Source organism: Phacochoerus africanus, chromosome 5 (genome assembly GCF_016906955.1).
Source record: "Phacochoerus africanus isolate WHEZ1 chromosome 5, ROS_Pafr_v1, whole genome shotgun sequence".
NCBI lineage: Eukaryota > Metazoa > Chordata > Mammalia > Artiodactyla > Suidae > Phacochoerus > Phacochoerus africanus.
The window spans coordinates 95,070,644-95,095,737 of NC_062548.1; the positions used below are offsets into that span (position 1 = coordinate 95,070,644).

A 25,094-nucleotide genomic window follows, 5' to 3' on the forward strand; every position below is an offset into this window, starting at 1 on the left:
AATCTGATGTTAGTTTGTAAAGTAAATTTAAATTAGGGAGAGGCAGGAAAGTATTGGATCAGGAAGGATGAGTATTTATTACATTTAAGATTGAAGATGATACACTCTGAACAATGGTTGTAAGAACGGAAATACAAAAGAGAAATTCAAGAATTCTGATTGTGTAGTTGTGGAAAAGCTGCCTTCTAGAGCTATAACATATTCCTTTCCTTCATTTCTGGGGTCTAGCATGGTGATTGATATATAGCAAATGCTTAATTAATTTTTTGAGTATGTGGATATTTTTATTCATGAATTATGCTGTTATATTGTCTTTTCATTCTCTCTCTCTAGCAGCATCTTTCTGCTATTGTCTTAGTTTTATATTTTGTTTGTTTTTGTCAAAAATCCCAACTCTTTATTTTGAGCTAGAGTCTTTCCATATCACCTCACTAAACCATCTGGCTTTCAGTTTTCCAAGCAGCTTCTGAAATAATCTCACATAGGTATGTGTGTGTGTGTGTGTGTTTTCTTGTTACAAGAGATATGCTTTTTCCTCCATAATCACCACTGTTCCCTGTCTTTGACTCATTTTCTCATCACAACCACAGTATATATTAATTTTTTAAATTTATTTTTTATTGTTATTAATTTCTACACATGCAAATATCACATTGCATCTAGCCGTCATGTCTCTCTAGTCCCCTCTGATTTGCTGATTTGGGAGAACTCCTCAGTCTTTTTCTGTTTTGTTGTTTTTTGTTTTTTTCCCTCTAACCTAGGTATTTCTCAAGAATGTTGCCATTTATTTTGTAGAAGGTCCCTCAGTTTGAGTTTCTTGGATGTTTTCTCATGATATAACTGATGACTACGCATTTTTGGCAAAAAAAAAAAAAGGATAGAAATGACAGAACATTGTCTTTCAAGGACCCAAATTACATGTCTCTTTACTGATGGTGATAATTTCGATCACTTGGAGCTGTCTCCTGGGTGTCCTTGATAATTACTAAATTCATAAAGCTTCAGGACTAGCAGGTTATATCCATGTCTTTCCTGTAAAACATGGAGGACTTTGAGCTAGGTTATTCAAGAAAATTGTAGGATTTGGTACTGACTTAAAAGAATCATCATTACCTGGTTGAAGAGTCTCAAGACTAGTCATCACAGTTGTTTCTTACACAGACATAATGAAATGGACAATGATGTTCATTATCAGAGCAATCTAGGCAACCTGTCCCCTCATCGCAGGGCTAACATTATGCAGATTACTTAGCAATGGATATAGGCGTGAAATTTTTCCTGATTCATGAGAATCAGGAACCTTAAGTTATTCATCATTGTATTACCAATTCTGACTTAATTCAAGCATTATATTAGGCTCTTATTAATGATTAATAAATGAATAAATGCACCTAAAGCTGATGATGATACAAAGAATTAAAGCAAGAACCCCCTTTTCAGGATGCACACGTCTTAGGATGGAAATTTCAATGAAGGACAACTCTGACATATGATATAATAGTTTTCAAGTTAAAAACAAATTCTGTAGATGATAAGGTGAGGGTTTTCACTTTGGCTGGAGTGAGAGTGGGAAGGAACACTGAAAAGAAAACGAGGTACAGCAGAGAAGTACAAACCAGGAAAAGTAAGAGTCACTTTGGGAGAATAATGTGTATTCCATGTGTGTAGGCCTAGGAGTTAGAGCTTAGTTTGAAATGATTTCTAAGTCAGAAACTAATATTCTATCCAGTTCTAGTCCAAAATTACTAGTAAACAGTTAATTGGGTCCTATTCAGGTATAGAATGACTTCAATATAGCAGATAGGGAGATGGTAAATGAGAGGAACTAAGGTTAGAAAACAAACAAAAGCAAAACTTGTAGTTTTAGCTTAAAATTATTATGAATTTCGTTGTTTATACAGTGGCCTCAAAATAGTTCAGAATAACTGTATGTACTTTTGTGTTCAGGATTTAATTCCATTGCTAAGGGCAGGGAATTGTGTCATTGCCAAAAAGGCCTTTCTGGTGTGGAATAAATCTGATTATCGTATGACTAATAAAGATTTGGCTTCTCTATCTCTGTTCAGCAATTTGGAAGTTTATAGTTAGTTGAAGGCTGACATGGCTTCTGAGGAAGGATGCTTGCAAATAAAGCTTTGCAAGGCCCCATACCTTTTAAAGGTTCAGGCTAGACCCTGAAAATGTCAGAAAGTGAATGAATCATTTCTGTTACGTGACATTTCAGAAACTTTGATTCTCTTTAAACCAGACCAGGGAAACATCATTAGAAAAACTCGAGAGATGACTGAGGTGAGACCTTGGTTGGTGAATTTTATGTTATTTTCCTAAACAAGAAGCAGTCATTTGCTCTTAGGTCTTCACTATATAGAGGAAAAGCACTGAGAATAGAGTTATAGGCACTCTTCCCCCAACCATCGGTGTGACATTGAGAAGCCACTTGATGTCTGTGGGCCTCCATTCTGGCATATGTAGAAGGAAAATTCCTCTTTGTCATCTCCAAAGCATTTCAGTATTAAGTCCATGTCTTTGTTGTGTTTAACTTATGAATTTTTTTAATAACATAATTCTAGTAAATTCTTGACTTTGAAAACCTGATGAAAGCCATTTTCACAATTAATTTATGAAAAAAGCCAACCAAAGACCATCGCTAGACAATTACAGCTTTATATACTAGATAATAATTTAAAGAATTTAAAGAATTTATTATTTGTATGTTCTTTAAAATAAGATTTTTCTTAAAGTACTAGAAGGTGTGATTTCTTCTGTCTCCACCTCTGCTGCCTATAGTGCTAATGTAAATTGATTACTGAATTACTTGCCAGAGAGTTTTTAATAAAGTTCTCTTACTGCTTGAGGGAATCTAGTTTCAGAAGGGGAGATATAAACATTTGATGTTCTTAGAATTATTGGTTGTGGAATTAATTGCTTTGCTTTGTTTCTTTTTAACTCTAGATCATTTTGCTATCTTTATGAATTTTTTTCTAATCTGATTGGCAGAAGGTCTAGCACTTACTTGCTTTTCTTCTCAGGCAGATAACTTTAGGATACAGGAGCCTTTTGAAAGATTCCAAGACTTTGAATTTGATCTCTGAACAAGCTTGTCTTGCTGGGCAGCTCCAACTACTGAACTCAATTGTTCCTGGAGGGAGTATTTTCTAAATAACACATTTAGAAGAGAAATAATGAGTAGCTTTTAAAAGAAAGTATATTGCAAAGAAACTGCTAACTAAAGTATTACTTGTTGCATAGATTTACTTAAGTATTCACAGAAAATTATCTCGAAATATTCAACCCCTTATGTGACTTTTATCTGAAAATATATAAATATAATTGTTCTTTTTTATCACTTTTCTCTTTTTTATGGTTACCATTAATCAGCACCTTTAACATTGTTATCTTTTCAAAGATGTTTTTTAAAATCCAAAATGGATGGTAACATGGCTGAATACCTTTCATATGCTAGCTCTCATAAACAATCTTGTCTGATATTTATCCTTAAAACACAGGTCCTACCCCTTGACTTTGTAGGAATCATGATAGCTTTTTGCAGTTCCCTTTTCTTGAGCTTTATTTTGATTAAAATTTCTTATTGAATAAGCACACACCTTTTTTTTTTTCCTTTTAAATGATATTTTGCCTCGGAGAGAACTGAATCTCACATGTGCTGGCTTAGTGGCACCGTTCCTTTGCTTTTGTGACTGCTGGGTCTATTGTGGAGTCTGAGTGGTTCAGGCTTGTTTGATCCAACTGAAAGTCTGGGAGACCTTAATTTTTAATGCACAGTTAAGTCCCCATGGACCCTGAGATTCTTACATCTGATTTGCATGGGGTTCAAGAATCTTTGTGAAGGGAACTCGAACCAAATTCAGGATGGTTTTTTATGGAGCAGTGTATGCACAATGACTCTACAAAGTCACTCTCAGGAAATTTCAGTGCATGTAAACAAGGTGCTCGTAAATTTGACTTCTCCCATTTTTGTCAGTTTGCATTCAATTGAATAAATATTCGACAAATGTTTTTTTTTTTTTTAATTCAATAAATTTCCTTAATTCTCGAGTCTGAGGTTCTGATGATACATACATCATGCCATATATGAAGAACCTCCTAGTGTTCCTTCTATCTTGACTTTCTTAAGGCTTTTGCTATTTGGGGATTATCTAAACTTTTCTTGACTTTCTCTCTTTTGGGAATTACCTAAACTCCTCTGACTTTTTCTCTTGGTCTGATTTGAGATTATGGGGCTGGTATCTAAGCCATTTCAATGCTAATGCCGTGTTTCTTGCCAAGTTTCTGTTTCTTTTATCGAGGCCCTACCTGCCCTCTTTCTCAAAGATGTATAGGTTAAAAACTGTCTCATGTTCTAGTCTCTTTAGCTAGTTGTAATGCACTTGTTAATTCTACTAAGTCTGCATCTTTTATCCGGAGTCTCAAACTGGGATATGTAATCTTAATTTTCCTTTCTTTCCCAGCATGTTTTTACCCTTAGCTGCATCTTTGCTGTTGAAGGCTGTCTCTTGTTCTCAGAATTGGTAATTGGTGTTATTCCTTTTTCAATTTAGAATCTACTACATATTGTAAGTAGGAACGCCTGTTAGTCTGATTCCATTCATCTCTCCTAATAAAATGCCCACATTTCCTGAGTTTTTAGTGCTCTTGTATGAAATTTTAGGAATTAGGAAACTATAATGCTCATGAAATAACTCTTTGTGAACTTACAAAAAATTTACAGTAATACAGACAATGAACTCTTGTTTTAGTGTGCAGATAAGATTGTTAAGATTTATTTATTTATGCTTTACTCTTTTAGAAATGTTACTGTGGTCTAAAACTTCTTTTTCATACAAGGTGGACTTCTTACTGTTATTGCTTTTTATGAACTTCGAACAGTATTTCTATAGGTAGAAATTATTCAGGAAATTTAAATTTAACAACAGCTTCTTGACAAGGTTGTAGGAGGAATAAAACCTCTCCGTATTTATAAATGTTTTACTTTTAATTTCCATCTGACTCCCTGGCGAAGTTTCACTGGAAAAAGTGTTATATCCCTGTTACGTTTAATAGAATCATAATGGCCTGAATGTTTCATGTTGGTTCCATGATGACATTTGTAGGATTGTAGGGTTTCAGAAAAGGACCTTTTATTCGTATATGTATGTTACAAGTTAGAAGCTAATCTATTCAGAAGTTAATTATATTACTGTTCATGTACCAAGGATCAAAGCAACCAATAATCTAGCAGACCTCTGCATGCTGATTGGTTTTCTTTTTCAGAAAGGTTCAGCCCATTTGAGAGAATATATTAGCTTTTGCATATACAAGTGAGGCTGAAGTGGGCACATTTAGAAAGGAGACAGTTGGCAAGAAAAAGAAGGAGGGGGAGTTCCCATTGTGGTGCAGCTGAAGCGAACCTGACTAGGAACCATGAGGTCGTGGTTTTGACCCCCGGCCCCACTCAGTGGATTAAGGATCCGGTGTTGCAGTGAGCTGTGGTGTAGGCCGATTAGACCCCTTACCTGGGAACCTACATATGCCCTGGGTGCAGCCCTAAAAAAAAAAAAAAGAAAAGAAAAAGAAGGAGGGGAGAGAGCCCTTTATGTAAATAGATGTTATGTAAAAATGGAAAAAAACATTTTTATTGTAACATCACTGGCAGTTCAAACATTAGAAATAAGACCCCATGGATAATTTTTACAAACATTTATTGCAGTGTAAATTATGTTGATGCTGCTAAATTTGCATCTGATGAAGCCGGCTTTGTTAATGAATTTGGAGTGACTGATTTAGACTTGCTGCACAACTTAAATGTGAAGATTGCTAGAAACCACTTTAAATTTGAGTCATCCATACATTTAGTGATGTGATGGATGTCAAGGTTAATTTGCAGTAAATCCATTAGTAGTCACGGCACTGATGTGTTAGTGCTGGCTGTATAGAAACATGCATAAATAATAAAGATACCACATTCTTCCACATTCCTCTCTGTGTTGAGAAAATACTTGGAACTGTGATTAACATGCATTGTTGCTGCACATTGAATTCACTTTATAGTAAAGTAAAACATGTTTCTATAAAAATAAACTTTAAAAAATGAAGCTAGATAACAGTTCATTTTGTGTTGACTTACCCCTTTATTTAACAAAGTGAATTTTTTGTATCATGCTATAGGTCTTAACATGCTAGATGTTTTATTGTGATGAACTGATATTCCTTTTCTCTTGAAACCTTCCACGTGTTACATTTTAATATCCTTTTCTATTGTCAACTATTAGTGGATGTAAATCATGACAACTGTGCTAATTCAAGGAATGAAATACTGAAAGATTAATAAAAATTAGGATATAGGAAAGACATTTCTTTAAAGGCATTTGGTTTGAACACAACTTTAAATGAATCAAATTTTTCTAAAGCCTCTTATATTAAAATAAACAGAGGTATTACATTGTTAGTTATTTTATGTTGTTAACACACACTCATTATCATCATCATCTCTTCTCTTTAAGATGTATTGGGCACTTGCCATATGCCAGGAATTGGACCAAGATATTACTGTGAAATATCTCATTTAATCCTGAGAGAAGCTCTATGATGTAGACAGTGTTAGTGTCCTCAAGAGTAGAAAGCCCAAGAGTTAGAATAAATAGTGTGGTTAATGTCATGTAGCTAGTAAATTAATAGAGTTGGAATTTGAACCCAGGTCTGTCTGATTGCCTCAGTAAGTACATCATATCCTTGGTTCAGAAAGATGCATGTTAAATGAAGTAGATTTTGACATTTTAGTCACCTGATCCACTATATTTTATTGTGGATGTATCCTCATATTTTTTAAGATCATCAAAAAGAGTATATTATAATTTTCTATTTTGATGGAAGAAAGGGTTTAAGAAATAGATTTTTTTTGAGTTTGAGGCAAAGTGACTTTTTAAAGAGCAAAGATGCTTACAGAGATAAGTAGAGGAGAGCTGTGTGAAAGTTGGACATCAAATTTGTTGCTTATTGTCCATATAGAAGAAAAAAGAGGAGAGGCTGATTTCTGGGTATATCTGAAGAAAAAGAACACTAGGAATAATTCCATTGTTTGGTACACAGTAGTGTACTTGTTTTTGCTTGGAAACCCAAAGAATTGGAAAGTCACTATTAGGAATACAGAGTTGCTACTGGCATGCTAGTTGCCAAGTCTTTACAGTTATTGGAAAAGGTTGAAATATGAGATGAAATCAAATCTTGAGAAGTGATATTTGTATTATGACGTTGTCTTACTGAAAATATAAACCTTTACATTATTATCCTCAAGTTCTATAGCTAAGCAACTAGAAACCTTCCTAGTTCCACAAGTTTGGGAAGTGTACCCAAAACCAAATGTTAATCTACATATATTAAATGTTCTGTCATTTCACATTTACATGTTATTTTTTCTTTTTTAAAAAGCATTGTGAGGTGAAAGGACAGTATGTGATCATGAGGTGCAAATGTCACTTTATGGATATGAGACATTCGAATATGATAACAGTTGGCCTTGATAAATTCAGACTGACAGATCCAATTAACTTTTTCTTGTCTGTCTTGTTATGATAACAGAAACATTTCTGTAAAAAAAGAAAAAAACCAACAAGGAGTAGAATCTGGATACTAGATTTCCTACCAGCTCTACTAAGCTTGCAACTTTGGTTAACAAGTCAATCCATTTATAACTAAATTCCCTCAAATGTGGCATGAGAGTAATTCTTGCCCTACTTTCCATATAGAAGTAGAAAAGAAATTTTAAAAAATGTTGTGAAAGTGATTTTTGATATTAAAAATTATCATGTAATGTCTGATGTTTTATAATACCACCTTTTATCACTCTGATGATTCTGGAAAATATCTGAATTCTTAGATTTATTTTATATTGTTAAGTAGCATCTCTAGCTTTGAATATTTTTCTTAATTCACATGAAATACCTAGTCATTAGAGAACAAAGTTAAATAAAAAGAGAATAATAAAATCAGTCAAGTACCAGCACTAAGAAGTCACCACCACATCCTCCTTTTAAAGAAATCTTTCTTTTTCTATGTTCTTGTCCTGTTTTTTTAAATCAATGTAGGCTTTTCTGAAACATTTAATACTAATAATCTGTAAAAATCACCAAGCAAAAGAGTATTTATCAAATAGTGCTTGCTTGTTAATATTGTGATGAAAAACTTCGGATGATATAAAACATAAATGATACTGGAAGGCTCTAGAATTTGTTACACAAATATATATATACCACATAAGAGAGAGAAACTGCTTACAGGCATTAGTATTCAAGAAAAGTAATAGCCTCCCTACCATTGCATTTTAATAAGATTCTGTTTTATCACCTTTATATCAATATTATCCTGACATGTTTCTTGGGTCAGATCTACAAACCAAGGCCTTTTTAAATAATCAGGCACTGCAAGTGTCTTGCAGAGGTCTTTAGAGTTTCTCAAGGGCCTGTGGAAACATCTCAGACAGAATGCAAATAATAATTGGCCCCAGAATACAAAAAGAGAAAAAAATTGACATCATTAGCTATTAATTAAATATACATAAGTGTGATTTTAAGTCAACCTCATTTAATTGGTAAATTTGGTAATCATAGAAATTTAATGTGTAGAATATTGAAAATATAAAGCTGTACACTCAGCTTTACTTATATGCCTTACTCTTTGTAGAAGCTATGTTTTCATATACTCAAGATGCTTTGTGACTTAACTGTGTTTGAAATATAGTAGATACACAAGAAATATGTATTGGCATCCTTTGTTACTCCCTTCTATAAATTGTACCTTAAGGAATATTGCTGGGATAACTAAATAAGTATTTCTGTGGTCCCTTTTAGTGGGAAGGAAGATTTGTTCATATGTATATATATATGTGTGTGTATATATATTATGTATGTGTGTGTGTATATATATATGTATGTGTGTATATATATTATATGTGTGTGTGTGTGTGTGTATGTATTTTTGCTTGTCTCTTCGAAATAGTCTGACTCATTCATTGTATTGCATTAAATGAAATGTCAGTGGTGCGATGTAATAGAACTTTAATATATCATATGCTTAGAAAACTTGTTTGAAACAAAACTCTTTTTAAAGTAAGATGGATAATCTACTGACATCATCACCATAAAGTAAAATTTGAACACTTACCAAATCCCTCTATGGTATTATTTTTATTGCTGTAAGACTAGTATTCACTTTGGGGGAAAAAATGGGTCTTTTTGTGGAGCTGGATGGTTTGACAGCTACTAGATGTGGCTTGTTAAATAAGACCTGACTTCTATGGATGGGATCTATTATCTGTATTTTCTTGACATGACTACTGGGTTTTATAGCTGTTCATCCATTACTTATCATCTGTCATATGTGAATAGACCCTTTCCCCATAAAAGTTGATTCGTAGCATACTTCTTGCGATTTGCTTCGCTGTGCTGTATGACCCTGACACATCTACATGCAGCTCTTGTTTCAAAAACAAGTTGATATATGTTTCTAGTCCTTTTTGAAGCATCCAGAGTCAATGTTTCCTACTAAACTATTCTTTTAAAACTGGCAGGAAAATATAAAACCCCCATTACATTCCGTGCTTGTCCAACTCAATAGAAAGAGCAGTAATCTCCTATTTGTTCTGAAACACCTGCTGGTATATTTAATGAGTATATTAAAAATCTGAGCTTCCTTGATATTTCTTAAAAAAAAAAACCTCTGTTCTCTTTCTTGAGTATGTTTGATTAAAATCTATTGTTTGCTTTGCTATAGGGTTTTTTTTTGTTTTTATTGTTGTTATTTATTTTTGCCACGTTGTAAATTGAATACTTTACAGATGTGTCAAAATAACAAACATGGGACAGTGTGTACTTGGTGTATTTAAACTAATTGGTTTTGGTTTTTGTTTTCCAGCTGGGACAACGTATATCTTTAGCAAAGGTGGTGGACAAATCACGTATAAGTGGCCTCCTAATGACCGACCAAGTACACGAGCAGACAGACTGGCTATAGGGTTTAGCACTGTTCAGAAAGAAGCTGTATTGGTGCGAGTGGACAGTTCTTCTGGCCTGGGTGACTACCTAGAGCTGCATATAGTAAGTACTCTTAAAATAAGATTCAGCTTTTAGTTTTTACTGTTATTTATTTATTTATTTTTGGTAAATAACTTAAAATTCTGCCTTTTGGATGTTTCCCTCCCCAAGAAATCAGTACTTTGTTACAGAAAATATAAATATACTCCAGAGATAATAAGACCACATAGCTTTTACTGTTGTTAAAAATGTTCTGAACAATATATATATTTTTTCTTTTTAAATGTGAATTCCTCTCAGTTCTCTCTTCAAAAAGAATTATTTTTGGTGTGTTTTAGTGACTCTAAGCCAACTTGCCAAATTAATTTAAAGAGTTATTGTCCAGTAGATAGCATTCCATCTGGCTGGAAGCAGGAGGTTATATATAATATGGTGACATCAAAAGATTTGGACCCAATGTCCTTACTTCTTTTCCCACCCAGGAAAGGAATTGTCCAAATTTACATGCAATGGACAGGAAAAAGGAATCTTTAAAGATATTTTAGGATATGAAAGAAAAAGGCAAAAAGATCATTTCAATGCCATCTTGTATTCATTTTGCAAATGTGAATTAAGAAAATACAATGGACTCTTGCCATTTATATCCTGGGACAATGCCTTTACTTCTAAGCTCTAAGCCTCCCACAAGAATTTAGTGCAGAGTAAATAACAAATAATAGTTTACGAATGAAAAACTTTGTTTACCTTTTAAATATGCCATGACAGTCAACTATAGCTTGGATACTCTTCCTTTTGTCTCTGCATTAAAGAGTTACTAATTTGTATGGTTGCACCTCTTTATCTCCTCATTTTCTCACAGTATTTGCAAAGAATCACACAGAGGCTTTTATTGCTGAGAGTTATTAATATTTGACTGATATACCAAAATAACAACCATAGGAAAATGTCATATATTCAAAAACTCTAAAGGAGAGTTCCCTTGTGACACAGTAAATTAAAGATCTGGCATTGTTACTGCAATGGCTAGGGTCGCTGCTGTGGCATGGGTTAAATCCCTGGCCTGGGAACTTCCATGTGCTGCAGACACAGCCAAAAAGAAACAAACCTCCCCCAGCACCACCCCCAAATTCTGAAGGGTTCTTATCAGCACAGTTCTTGGTCAAAAATCTCTGCATGTACATTTCTTCATCCCCCTTTCTATTCTTGAAGTATAATTTGTCTCTTCTGCCTCATGTGATCCTTTAAGTTTGTTCTGTTTTTCTTTTGCCTAACCCTGCAAGTTTTCCCTTTACCTGTACCCATGCCTCAGAAGACATTTGATTAGGTCAACATGTTCCTTCCTGTTAGAAACTGGCCTTCAGACTCTCCTCCTAAGATAATTAGGAAAACCACCAAACACCAAAATACATTATCACACACTTGTAGGTTCTTAATTCTTAACGTTTTATTCACTTATTTTCTTTATCTTTTTTCCATTAGACTTCTAGAATTTCCAATAAGCTGACTAGGGATTTACAACTGACCACAAGAGCTGAATTTACTGCCAATCTTGGGGAAAAAAAAAAACCCTCAGCACATCCATTATTGAATTATTACACATTTTCAATTCAAAGTACAGTTGTCAAAATGGGAACCCTTGGAAAGTAATTTCAGCTGCCTTTCAGCAAATATCTAACAATAAAAATTGAAGGCATCTGGATTTTTATGGCATAATAAATAAGTGATCAATTGAGATAACTCAGTAAGGAATCTGGTTGTTTAGAGTAATCCCAACTTTCTAGATGTATTTGCTCAATTCTGATTTAAGAACCTTGCTACTTTAAATAAATAAATAAATAAATAAATAAATAAATAAATAAATAAATAAATAAGAAAACAAGAGCTTTCTCTCCTCAAATTACTTATTGATCTATAAGCAATTAGACATTTACCCTGAGAAAAGGTTCTGCAACAATCACTCTCAAATCATAAGTTGCCATGTTACTGAATTACTCAAAGCACTGTCATTTGTTATATGATCAAAGGGTTTTAGACTACTGGAATGGGTATTTCTTTCCAATTCTGATGAACTGTGGCCTTACAGTCCTTTCATATGTAAAGGATTGACTTTTTAGGTATCCATACCAACCCAGTACCTTCCAAAGCTTCTTTACTGGCCCCGATCTCTGATAGCTGTTCTGTGAGGCCTATCTTCTTTATGAATCTGCTCTCTTGATCTTACCTGGCCGTTTACTTTGGATTCAGCATTTGTCTGTACACACCTTTTCTCTTGGATTTGCTTTCTTCAAACTCTCCCTTGATCCTAGCCTGTCCTTGACTAGGAAATTGAAAATGAACATTTGTCCTCCGGGCTTAGCAAACACTATCGGTAGTCAGTCCTACTCACTCCTATATCTACTACTAGGACTCAGTCTTGGTCCAAACTGGGTCAGCTAAAACTTTTGATCTCCCCTTTTTTTCTCTCATTGGCTACAAGCAATGATCAGTCAGCAGTGCTTAAATGGAGACAAGTCTCTTCTTTCCATGTTTTCAATATATAAACAAAAGCCAGTGTTTTTTTTTTTTTTTTCCTTCTGATGTTTACCTCTAACTCTTTCCCAAAATGTTGGGTACTCAGAAGGGGAAGAAAAAGAGGAGCTGAGTATTTAAAAAGAAAAGAGAGAGAAAGGGAGGGAGGAAGGGAGGAAGGAAGGAAGAGGAAATAGATGGGAGCCAAAGCTGATGTCCACATCTGATACAAGTATTCTTAATAATGATACTTAGATTTGGGAATACTCAAAGCCTATTTTATCAAATGACTTTCATACCTTTGAGTCTCTCTTGATTTCCCCTAAGTCATTTTTTCTACCTTTTTTCATAATTGGAAATATAAAAGGAAAACACATTTAGAGAAAAATAATTACTATTGTTTGATTTTTGTTTATAAATATAACCAACTTAAAAATATACCTGATGATATTACAGATATGTTTAATCTATAAAAGTTAGAAATTTTGGTTATCCATTAAACTTCCAAGAAAATTTCTGTAAACCTTCAAAGTTAGTCAAGTATAAACTATACACTGATATTATTTAAATATCATATTTATACCATTAGTTAATGGAATTAATCAATAAGCTGAAGAGTTGATTGCACACATTAAAAGGTGCTCCAGTCTTGCTGAATTGTATAATGCCATTTCAATTAGATAACTTTTAAAATCTGATTGGCATATAATTTCAATAACAATGTGAATATTTGACATTATTTATTATCCTATTTTCCCTGAAAGGATCATGTTTGACTCTACTTAAAAATACAATCATATTTAAATTTTAATTAATTCTTAAAAATATAACATCTTGGGATAAAATGATTTGGGGCTCAGGTAGCCTAGTTTTTACAAATGGATGTGTTTTGCCATATTAATATTAATACTACCATTGTGGACCTCAAAGCCATATGATGCTGTTATAGAAATTCATAAAGGTTTTAGGAGGGGATGTGGGGAAGATAAATACTTCAAGTGAGGAGCAGTTCATTAACATAGCGCCTAGAATACATAGGTTCAGAAATGATTTCTGAAATAGTAAAATAATTAATTAATTCCATATATTGAAAATAGTATGACTTAGGTTAAATAAAACTGTCGAATTTTCAGTAGTCCAAATGAAGTCACATGCAATTTAGTTTCTATATACCTCTGAAGAAAGCCCTCTACCTTCTTGTTCACCACATAGAAAAGTGTAGCACTAAATAAATACTGGCTCTATTATTGAAAAATTATTTATTTTTATTAATGTTGTTTTCCAAATCTTCAGCTAAGAATTGATTATGGTTGTTGGTTGTTTAAAGAAGTCTATGGTGAGAGTTTTTGTCAGATGAATGATTATTTTTCCTTAGGATGAATGGTTATCTTTCCTTAATAATTACCTCATTTATTGTGATTCGCTTTTATCATGAATTGTTCTATCATTTCATACCTGCCCATTATTTTCAAATGAGGATTAACTTTCCAATAACATAGAATGTAATTTACAGTAATGACTAATAAGAAAAATAATGTAATATAGACATGTGATTTTTTATCATTTATGTCATGCTAAGAGCCTATCCAGAAATATTTCCTGAGCAACCAACATGGCCCAAGCCTATGTTGAAGGCTCTGTGGATACAAAAATAAATGAGTTCACCACTTAGCACTTATCTGAATAAATTATTTGGATAAATGAGTGAAAAACCCAGATGGGATCTTGGTTACAAGGTAGCTTAGATTATTTATAGTAAAAATACTTTGGCCAAAGTGACTAGTGTTTCTTGGTTATCTCTATTTTTCCCCTTTGCAGTTTTTACTTTCTTATCTGCCCAATAGTCGTAAGAATGTAGACAAATGATAGGATTTAGTAATGTTGATGATTATTTAATCAATATTGAATAAAATAATTTCTTAGAAGCAATAAACAAAAATTTAAATTCAATTGTATCATGATTTATGAGATACATCTAGAAGTTTTACCAGTATTGTTCCTAGAGGAAACATCTCTTACTTATCATTCTGGTAACATTAACTAGAGATTACTTAACCCTTCTGTCTTAGAGGAGAAAGCACTGCAAATGTGTGCTCACTCACTGCCATGAGTATTAACATGTGCATTGATTTTGACCAGAGAAAATGTGTGGAGGGTGGAGGAGAGGATGAGTGGCAAGTTTTTGAAATTCTTTCATCTTGGGAGCATGAAAGAGCATTGCAAATTTGATTAGTGAATTGTTGTATATATTTGCCTTAAGTGTTTTTCCTTTGTACTTTGCTGGGCCGGAAGCCTTATTTTTGAAACCAAGCTCTTAATTGATTTTGATTTAGAAATACACCTTTTGATCAGCAATTTTAGTGTGGAGTAGGAGCATAGTCTATTTATAGTAAATATTACGTGTCTCAAAATAACTTATCAATATTGTTGACGTGTCAAGTCTTCCTTATCATTCTTGGCTGCTCTACATTTTACACTGCTTATCTTATGCTCTACGGAGATTAAATTTGAAAAATCTTTTTAAAGCCAGTGCTTATACATGGGCATAAGATTCCTATATCAACAATATAAAACCCAATTGTTCCCTCATAAGCTTTTTTAGAATTTAAACTGTGTTTGCTCTGAAATACTCTTTTTTGCCAACAGATGCACCTGTTTTGAGAATTTTACTTTGCCATGTAATATTTAAATTAAAGCCTGTAAATCATACACAGTAGATATTTTATTTGGTTTTGTTTTCCTGGCTGTTACATGAATTAGAGAACAAGTGGCCTATTTGACTAGAATTTTAAAAGAAAGGCTAAAATAATGTCTTTTTAACCATGTGTTGTAAAATTCTTTTCCAAGCATCTAAGGTATGAAGAATGAATGCTATCAAGAAGAATATGAGAGAAATGATGCTCACATTTCTGTTGGCTTAAGTGCTGTCCAGATTTCTTGAAATAGTTTGTCTTGGGGAGAAATGGGGGTCAAAAGTGAATTAATACAAACTCCTCCCTTCATCCTTTCCCCTTGGAAGTTAAATTCCTCATTTTCTAATCTATTGGTTGTCACCTTTAAGCATCGGTAAATCTCTCTGAATTTGGTTTCTAGATTTCTAGAATCATTCCCTCCTTTGGAATTCTATTGCTGTGAAATTCAATAAAAAGAACCAAAACAACTATTTTTATCTGTATCTCCTTATTTCATGTACTTATCACTTATATGCCTAAATATCTGCCATATCTTCTCAGTCATCTTCCTGTTTCTTTTCTTAATGCTTTTCAATCATTTTATAAACTTAGGTTAATTTGCTAAAATGCTTCTTGGATTATTCTCTGTTATTCCTCTTTTAAAGCACGTTGATGCTTTCCAATTATGTACAGGTGAAAGGCACATTCTGTGACTAACATTTAATGTCTTGAAAACTCCGATCTTAATTTCCTTTATCAGACCCATATTCCCATGATTCTATTCTTATCTTTCCACTCCAGTGAAATTTATTAATCTAATTTTTTAAAAATGACTTCTTATTGTCATTTCTCTATTTCTTAACCTGCCCATAAAATTTCTTCTCATTTTTTCTCACTATCTAGATTCTGCTCAGTCATCTTCTTTTCCTAATGTTGGGAGTTTTCAGGGTTGGGCCGGAGACATTGCAGCCTCCTTAGCTAGAAGAAGTCCAGGGCTCAGGAATCACTTTGGAAGAACTGCTGAAACAATGGCCAGGGCATTACCTAGGTAGAGAAAATCTTGGACATAGAATCTTCTCCACTCTATGATCCCCATTCTTCTTGATTGTTTTGTGTTGGACTCCAAGCTATTTTTCAGAATGTCTTCAAAGCCATTCTACCTTAGCCAGTGATAAATTGCCTTAGAAAAAACCTTTTTCTTCTGATAAGCTGCCAGAATAAGAAACCTCTTGTTGAATCCTTTCTGACAACTGACCACACCTCCATTTCATCTCTAACTACTATTTTTCAAAAGCTTACCTCAAGAAACATGCACTTGACCCATTTAGTACATCATTATTGATCACTTATAATGCAGTTCTTAATGTATTAGCTACCTATATCTGTGTAACAAATCTCCCTGCAATTTAACAACTTTAAACAACAAACATTTATAATCTTATACAGGCTCAGAAATTCAGGAGCACCTGAGCTAGGGTATTAAGAGATTTCCAGGAGCAAACATGGTTAAGCTCTCCCATGCTCAGAACACATCTGATATCTGATATATTCATTCTTATGATCAAGATAGAGTCTCCATGTCTTAGGAAGAAAAGGTGAGCAACAATGAAAGCATATGCCAGCTTTAAGATTAAGGATGATGGGAGTTCCTGTCATGGTGCAGTGGTTAATGAATCCGACTAGGAACCATGAGGTTGTGGGTTCGGTCCCTGCCCTCGCTCAGTGGGTTAACGATCCGGCATTGCTGTGAGCTGTGGTGTAGGTTGCAGACTCGTCTCGGATCCCGTGTTGCTGTGGCTCTGGCGTAGGCCGGTGGCTACAGCTCCAATTGGACCCCTAGCCTGGGAACCTCCATATGCCGTGGGAGCGGCCCAAGAAATAGCAAAAAGACAAAAAAAAAAGTTTAAGGATGATTGCTTTGCTGATGTCTAAACACAATATAGATCAATGGAAAAAGAGTGAAGACATTGCTTGAGGGCTATGAACTAGTTTGGGGAATGAATACTGAATAAAGACTCAATCACATACTCCTTTTACTGCAAAAAAACAAAAAACAAAAAAACAAACCCTGTTGAAAGCCATAAACAAAATGCATGAGAGTAGTAGTTTAAAAATGCAAACAGCATAGCAAACATGTCAGCCAAAGACCAGGAAATGAGATGGAGATGCCACTATGACATTGGAGTCCTATTAAAGCTGATGTTGGGCCACTTCAGACATAGGCAGTTCATTTCAACAAAGGAGGGATATGACTTAAGTAAATATACTCAGGTCCACTCAAGTTAATAGTAGGCATAAATTATCCACATTTCTAATCAGGAGCAGAGAACTAATTTTCACTGGGCCTGAGGAAATTCTTTTGATGAAAACATAAGCATTTTCACAGCTGTGAAAGGCAGATGTGTCATCTTTAGGAGCTTATTTTAGCAGGTAGTATGGAGTTCCCGATGTGGCCCAGTGGTAATGAACCTGACCAGTATCCATGAGGATGTGGGATCAGTCCCTGGCCTTGCTCAGTTGGTTAAGGATCTATATTACTGTGAGCTGTGGTGTAGGTTGCAGATGTGGGTCAGGTGTGGTGTTCCTGTGGCTGTGGCTGGCAGCTGCAGCTCTGATTTGACCCCTAGCCTGGGAACTTCCATATGCTGCGGGTGTTGCAGCGTGAAAAAGCCAAAAAAAAAAAAAAAGGTAGTGTTCTAGACCTGAAGGTTCTCAGATCACAAGACAGAGGAAGCCTCTGCCCCCCTGGACACCAGCTGGATGAGATTTTTAACCTCTCTGTCAACAAAGCTCAGCTCAGAAAGAACATACTCCTCAGGCTTCTCAGGAGACACTTTCATGGTGGGCTTCTCCTGTCAAGAGAAACTTCCTCCTGAATCCTGCCCGACAAAGAGCAGACATAGAAGACTGACAGACCAAAACACGCTTTGGTAAAAAAATCAAAATTTAATACATTATTGAGGCTTTTCGATCTAAGAAAAAAATTAATGTGACTATTCCTGAAATTCTACTCTACATTTTAGCTAGCAGATGCATACTGCTTACTCCCAGATACACAACTCCAGTCCTGACTTCCCCTCTGCTCACCATGCTAGCATGTCCAAGGTCTCATTCAGCATCTCCACTTGGACATCTCACAGGCACCTCATTAAAAGCTGAATTCATCATCTCCCAGCTGCATGACCAACTACACAATTACAGATGAAAACCTTGACATCGTTTCCATGCTTGCTTTTATGACCTAATCTGTTTCTCACCAAATTCCAGGAATTCTCTCTATAGTATTATCCAAGAGAAATATAATGTGAGCCATATATGTAACTTTGAATTCTCTGCCGTCACATTAAAAAAGAAAAAATAATCAGATGTAATCAGCTTTTGATATATTTTATTTAACTCAATATATCCAAAGTATGTTTTAATATATAATCAATATAAATTATACTGTTTTACATTATTTTATCTTGTTTTGATATCTAATGTGTATTTTACATTTATAGTGCCTCTCAATACAGAATCTAAAATTGCCTTAGAAATACTATGTATTTCCTAAAATTTCCCATTGTAAACATAGATTCGCATACATGAATTATTGCAAGCATGCTTAAATTTTCCATGATTGATTCAACTATCAGTTTTAAATTTATATATAATTACAATTAAATACATTTTAAAATTCAGTTCCTCAATTCCATTGGCCACATTGCAACTGCTTAACAGAATTTTAGAATTTATTTGCCTTCTTTATGCCCATCATTATTGCCTTAAGTGAATGCCCTCTTGAACTGTCACAGTAGCCTTCTCACCAATCTTTCTGCTCACAAGGTTCTTCTCCTTTCTAATGCATCTCTGCACTGCCACCAGAACCATTGTGAAATAAAAACTTGGTTATTTCAGCTCCCAGTTTCAAATGTTGCATGGCAGTGGGTCTCTCAGCATCTTTAGTTCAAGACATGCCTGTCTGATAATATTTAGCCACCTGTGGCAATAATTGGCTCCTGAGTCAACAGAAGCAGGGAGGGCGAGACACAGAGCCCGACACTCAACCTATAACTCTCCCTCTTCCCTCTTTGCTCTGCAAGACTGTCTCAGCTCCTCACCTGCTAACAAGGCTGGTCAGGGATGACATACAACTTCCTGCTCAGGCTATCAAATTGAAGTCCCTTTATAATATTTGATAATTTTTTTCCAGTGCTTATTTGGAATATGGGGAGAAACTGATTTTCTGTTTTCCAAAATTATATATACTATATATAGACACTTAGTAATTTACTGCTCCTGGACAAAGCAAAATCAATTGTCTGGAATAGAATTGGCAAAAAACCCACAAATGCTTACCATTTTTGGAGGTCCTTCTCTCTTTTGTTTTTGGTGGCAGTTTTGTGAACCAGGCAGAATTTTGGATTCATATTAAAGTGTTTAAGTTCTGATGGCAGATCCTTCATTCATGTTGCATACTGTGATGCTGAGTAGCAGCAAGTGTCAAGAGGGTGGGGACTTCTGTCTATTTTATGCAGTGTTGTATTCAGAGTCCAGCTGGAGTCTGGAATTTAGCAAATGAGCAATAAATATTTGTTGAATAATCTTTTGGTTCTAGAAGTTCTGCCAATTTAAACTACATGTGTGCATTCTGAAAATGTTCTGGGAAAATAAATAAGTCAGTGCTGCTCTGGTCAAGGGCATGATCTCCTTCAGGAGAGGGTGGTTGTTTTTCATCTTTAACCTACCCTTAAACAAGGGTTAAAGATGAAAAAATGAGCTAACTACCAGGATATCTCAAATTCATTATGTTGCTTCTTTATAGTTTGGTACCTTGAGTCAAGATTCCGTTGAACCACCCCCTTACCTGTTCTGTTGGAGACCACTGACTTTTACTGCAAATAATTAAAAAGCAAAACTCCTTAGCTGGACCTACAATGAATGCAGAATCTGGGCTTATTTTCCATCTCTATCCAGCTACTCCCCACTCCAACTCAGACACATTCTCTTTAATATATCCATTCAACATATATCCCTCCTTTTTAAGCACCTTTCAAGGCACTTTGAATAGAGGCAAGTGAGACTAGGCTTTTGACCTCAAATGTCTTAGAATTTAATAGATAAAGTTTATCCTCATGGCACGCTAGCCACAGAATGTAGGCATAGGCTGATATTTCAAACCTTCATGATATAGAAGCATAATTAAAGGTTTTTAAACTCTATGAAGACACCTGTAAGTGTGATGTTTATAAAAGTAACTGATAATCTCATAACTGTTCTAACTTTACATTTGTTATCCTATTTAATAGTCATAAAAACCCTACAAGTAAAGAACATTATCCTCATTTAGTTAATGAGGAAAGGAAGCACAGGTGGCACAGCTGGTCAGCAAAACTAGGAGATGAATGCAGACAGTGTGACCTCAAGTCCATGTGCTAAATAAACCTGTGAGCCTCCATGTGTGGTTCAGGTAAGAGTACAGGGGACAATCCTTCACAGCTTACACCCCACAATTCTGCCCATGGTCTATTTAGTGCTTGTAAAGTCAGACCACTTCAGATTTTAGCATACCACACATGACATGAATTACGGAGCATCCCAAATATCAGCTACATGAATTATTTTCTCTAGTTAAATAAACACTTAGAAAGTTACCTGGTTGACTTGTTGCATCAAACATTTTATAGTTAGCTAATTAGCTTTTGTAATTAGTTTGATTTGTAAATTGGGGGGGGGGCATAGTTTCAAAGGCCAAAAAACATTTTCCAAAAATATTTGTACCAATAATGACATGACCGTCAGCAAAAATAGACTTCCAGAGTGCCTTTGTTCATGCTCATTTCTTTCTTTGAAATATTTCTACCTCCTCTCACTCCTGCTTGTCCTTCTCTCTTTTCTGGTCTGGTGAGTTTTTATTCATCTTCAAGGCTGGGATCATATATTTCATATATTTGTAAAGGCTTCCTTTGTCCCCTAAGGAAAAACTAATCATGTCCTCCTTGGTACTAACAGAGCACTTTGTTCTTAATTCTATTATATTACTTACCATGGTCATAGTTATTTCTTTATGTGTTCTGTCAGCCCATTAAATGATGAGCTTATCAAGGTCAGTTACCATGTACTGTGTATCTTTATATCTCTGTATTTTCAGGCACTTGCGCAGTGCTTATGAATACATATTAATAATTTTTTACTGATGAAGGAATTCACATGTGAGTGAATGGGGCCTTCCTTTTTGGCTTGCGGCCACATTTCCTTCTTGCTGGTAAACTTCCACTGTGGTGCAGGAACTCACATGAGGGACTCTCTCCTTGGAGCCCAATCTGAGGTAGACTCCCAAAGGGTAATGGTGAAAGCATGTACCACTCTCCCGGGCTCCCTTTTACAACCTATGGAGGCTTGCACGCTCATGGAAGAGGGCAGAATGCAGAGGCCCGTTGTGAAGTAGACTCATTATCTACATGGTGTTTTTCTCAGGGAAGGAAGACTTCCCTCATGTTACACTATTGACCAGCTCCCACTCCCAGGTTAAAATATTCAGACAGGTAGGCATTTCTCTGAGATTTAGTTTGCTTCTTATCTACTGTCTTCATAATTTTGAGTACATATAATTAAACATCTGTGATATATTTCCCTGCATTCTGACTTGATGAGAAAAGATTAATCCAACTGGACAGTGAAAGAAAAAAAATCCTCCCATGGTAATCAATCCTAATTGATTAGGGTTGTGGAAGGTAATTAACCTCTACTACCCTGGCAATTTGATCATCCTCTTTTTGTTTTTTCTCCTACTGTGCCAATCTCTGACATTTCTTTAAATGATGGAGGTGCAATTGATTCTCTATTTATTAAAATAGTTTTGAAAAAGCACATTTAATTAATGTATATTAAATGTTTGAAGTCTAACAGTTAATTATCTTAAATAAGGTTACACTCTCCCTCTGATATCAGGCTTTCTCCATTCATTGGCTTCATAAGAATGATAGGTAAAGAATTCTATTTAGCATCTATTGAATGCTTAGTATGGACCAACTACTGAATGCTCTGCATAAAATTATATTTCATTTAATAGTCACAAGAACTCATTGAGGTATGAATTATCTAAATTTTACAGATAAACAAACTACATTTTAAAACTATTGACCAAAAACACATAGCTCGTAAGTAACTATTGTGATTTCAAAGGACCATTTTTCTTCTGTGCAAAGGAAAATTTCAGGCTAGCCCAGCTACTTTTTCAAATGATCATACAATCTAAATTACCAATCCTAAATTAGTGAGTCTTTACTATTTTTTGTATTATTAAATTCCTTAAACATGGGCCCCAGCTGGAAATTCTGTGGCCCTCAACACAATGCACTGAAATTACAATAGAGTGCCATGACACAGCGCTTAATAATTATATTAAAATGGGTGGAATTATAGGTATCATTGTTATTTTTTGAAATGTGTCTTAATGTGGAAATAAGACTAATACTATCACAAGAGTATTAACAATATTTGTAGATGAATATAAAAATAAACTACAATGCTCTGGAAACTGGCTAGAGTGAAAGCTTTCAGCCTTTCTACAGGTTCTAAATTTAATGCATAAAGCCTAGACAGCTTGACCTAGTTTTCTTTTTTTTTAACCAAAAGGCAGAATAGAGTCTCTGTGTATCTCAGCATGTAAATGAGGGGGGAGAAAGGGAATTTGTCTATTGCTTAGAGCTCTTGCTGATTGGACATCTTCCCGACAGGAGAGTTCAAAGGAAAAGTATGTCATCCTGTTCATTATTGTTAATTAGCGGTAAAAGCAAGGGTTTGGGGGCTCCATATCCCACAGGATATCAGCAGAGAAATGGGGTTGAAATTTTAGCAGTTATATGTGAAGTAAGGTCAGACAACCTGCCATGTAGGTATCAGAACTGAGTTCATTTGATCTTTAAAAGACAGGCACTGCAGAGAAGTTTCACATGTACAAAGAAAAAATTGTAAATTCTAGCTCCCCTGCTAATGCCTAATTCACAACCAGTAGTTGGCTGGTTATTTGTAACTGGCTATTGTAAAGGGTGTGGAATAAATGAAGTAGCTGGGGGTGCTTTTTGGCATTTGAAGTTGCAGCATAAATATTGTTCATGATTATATGAGGAACATACTGCATCCATCAGCTTCATAATTAACTAGCTTTTCAGTGAACTTTCTCTTCAGTAAACTGTATTTCTGTTATTTAACTGCTCTTTTTTATTGACTAGGTTTTTTTTTTGGATTCTTCTGTCTAGACATAAACTGGATTCAATAGATTAGTGATGCATAGAATTGGGTCTGGCAAAGCCAATAATATTTTATGACAGGCTGTTCAGAGGGAGTTGAATTTTATCTGTTGTCTTTTGTCTCTATTTACTTTTCCAGAATAAGACAATATTTTTAATAAATTTTATTTTCTTAGATCATAAAAGCATTTATTGAAAATATTAAATATGATGATAAGAATAGTAAAAACTTCCTATAATATGACCAGCCTTTTTATTGTGGTGTCTAAAATTTTAATCTTCAATTTTAAGCATATATGCATATACTTCTTTTCTGTCATATGTATATGTAAATAGGTGAATATGCTGACATACTTGAACAGTCTTTAAAAAGACAAAATCTTTTCATAGGATGAATACTATTCTGCACCTTGATTTTTCTCATTTAGTGTATTTTTGGACATCTTTCTACTTTAGAGCATATATTTTTCATATTTGCCTCATAGGATTCTACTGCATACATATGCTTAACTTTAGCAAACTATTCCCTAATGATGGGTATTTTCAGAATTTTTAGTACTATCAAGTATTTAAAAATTTTTACTCTTGAAAAATATTTCACATATATTAATATATATTTTTAGGAAGATAAATTCCTATAAGCAGAACCACTGTATTTATTGCAGAGCTGTCCTTCAAGAAAATTTTACTCTTGAACACTCTCACTATCAAGTACATAAGGATGTCACAAACTGGGGCATTGTAATATAAAGACAAACTGGCCTCATTATTTCTTAAGCCACTGTGCATCATAGAATGACTTTCCTTTCTGGCCTATTTGATTTGAGTGTGTTTACATTTTAATAATTACCCTGCTTTAGAGGTGATACCAAACCTCCATTAGCTTCAGTCTGTTTTTTTCATATTCTTACAGCATTCACAGAATAGCAATAGGCTGAGGATGCCAGATAACATGTTCACAAATCATGGGATTCTTTTTTAGGAAAGCGGCAACTGCACAGCTTCCTGGGATGAGCCAGGCAGGCAAGAGGTTAATGTCCCAGTGGGAGGCAGAACTTGTTTAGGAGTCTGCCTTGTGTTCTTCACCTTTTACACATCCCATAATTCTTAATTTTGCCCCTAGTCACTTCTTATTTTGATCATGCAGTCCCCAGGAATTGTGCAACAGCAGTGGAACGTGACAGGCTTTTAAATGTGTTAATATTGTCAGCATTATTGTGGTTAATCTTAATATAACAAACGGAGTAAAAACAGATGTGTTCTGTTATTAAGCGTTTAGTAAGGCATGGATGTCTTAGCTCTTGATAGCCCATTAAAGGGACAAAGTTCTCAAGCTCAAGAGTGCAGATTCCATCAAGGGAGTAGCTCATATGTTGTGTGGCATTTGATATTGCCTGAGATTAAACTGAAAGGAAGTGAGATGTCAGAAGAGAAAAAAAGGATGATGTAGCTCTTTATGTTTTTCAGATTCTATACGTGAGTTTTTACTTCAGTCTTATGGCATCTACTGTGAGCTAATTCACAGCTGATAGATCCGCGTTTAAAATTTGAGAATGTTTTGGTTGGGGTTATCAAAATTTTTTATTAGTAATGCATAAATGCAATTTAAACATGTGACATAGAACCAAAGTGATAGTTTTTCTTTGAACTTTTAAAAT

The 25,094-nt window shown here is 34.7% G+C and overlaps 1 protein-coding gene across 5 annotated transcripts in view; it reads left to right on the forward strand.

Moving 5' to 3' along the window:
- Window positions 1-25,094, forward strand: part of NRXN1 (neurexin 1) — a 1,110,288-nt gene that overhangs the window by 782,645 nt on the left and 302,549 nt on the right. For all 5 annotated transcript variants that reach the window (XM_047782102.1, XM_047782099.1, XM_047782100.1 and 2 more), the window contains one exon: window positions 9,907-10,088. In XM_047782102.1, coding sequence (XP_047638058.1) covers window positions 9,907-10,088 — 182 coding nt within the window. The remainder of the gene's footprint in view (window positions 1-9,906; window positions 10,089-25,094) is intronic.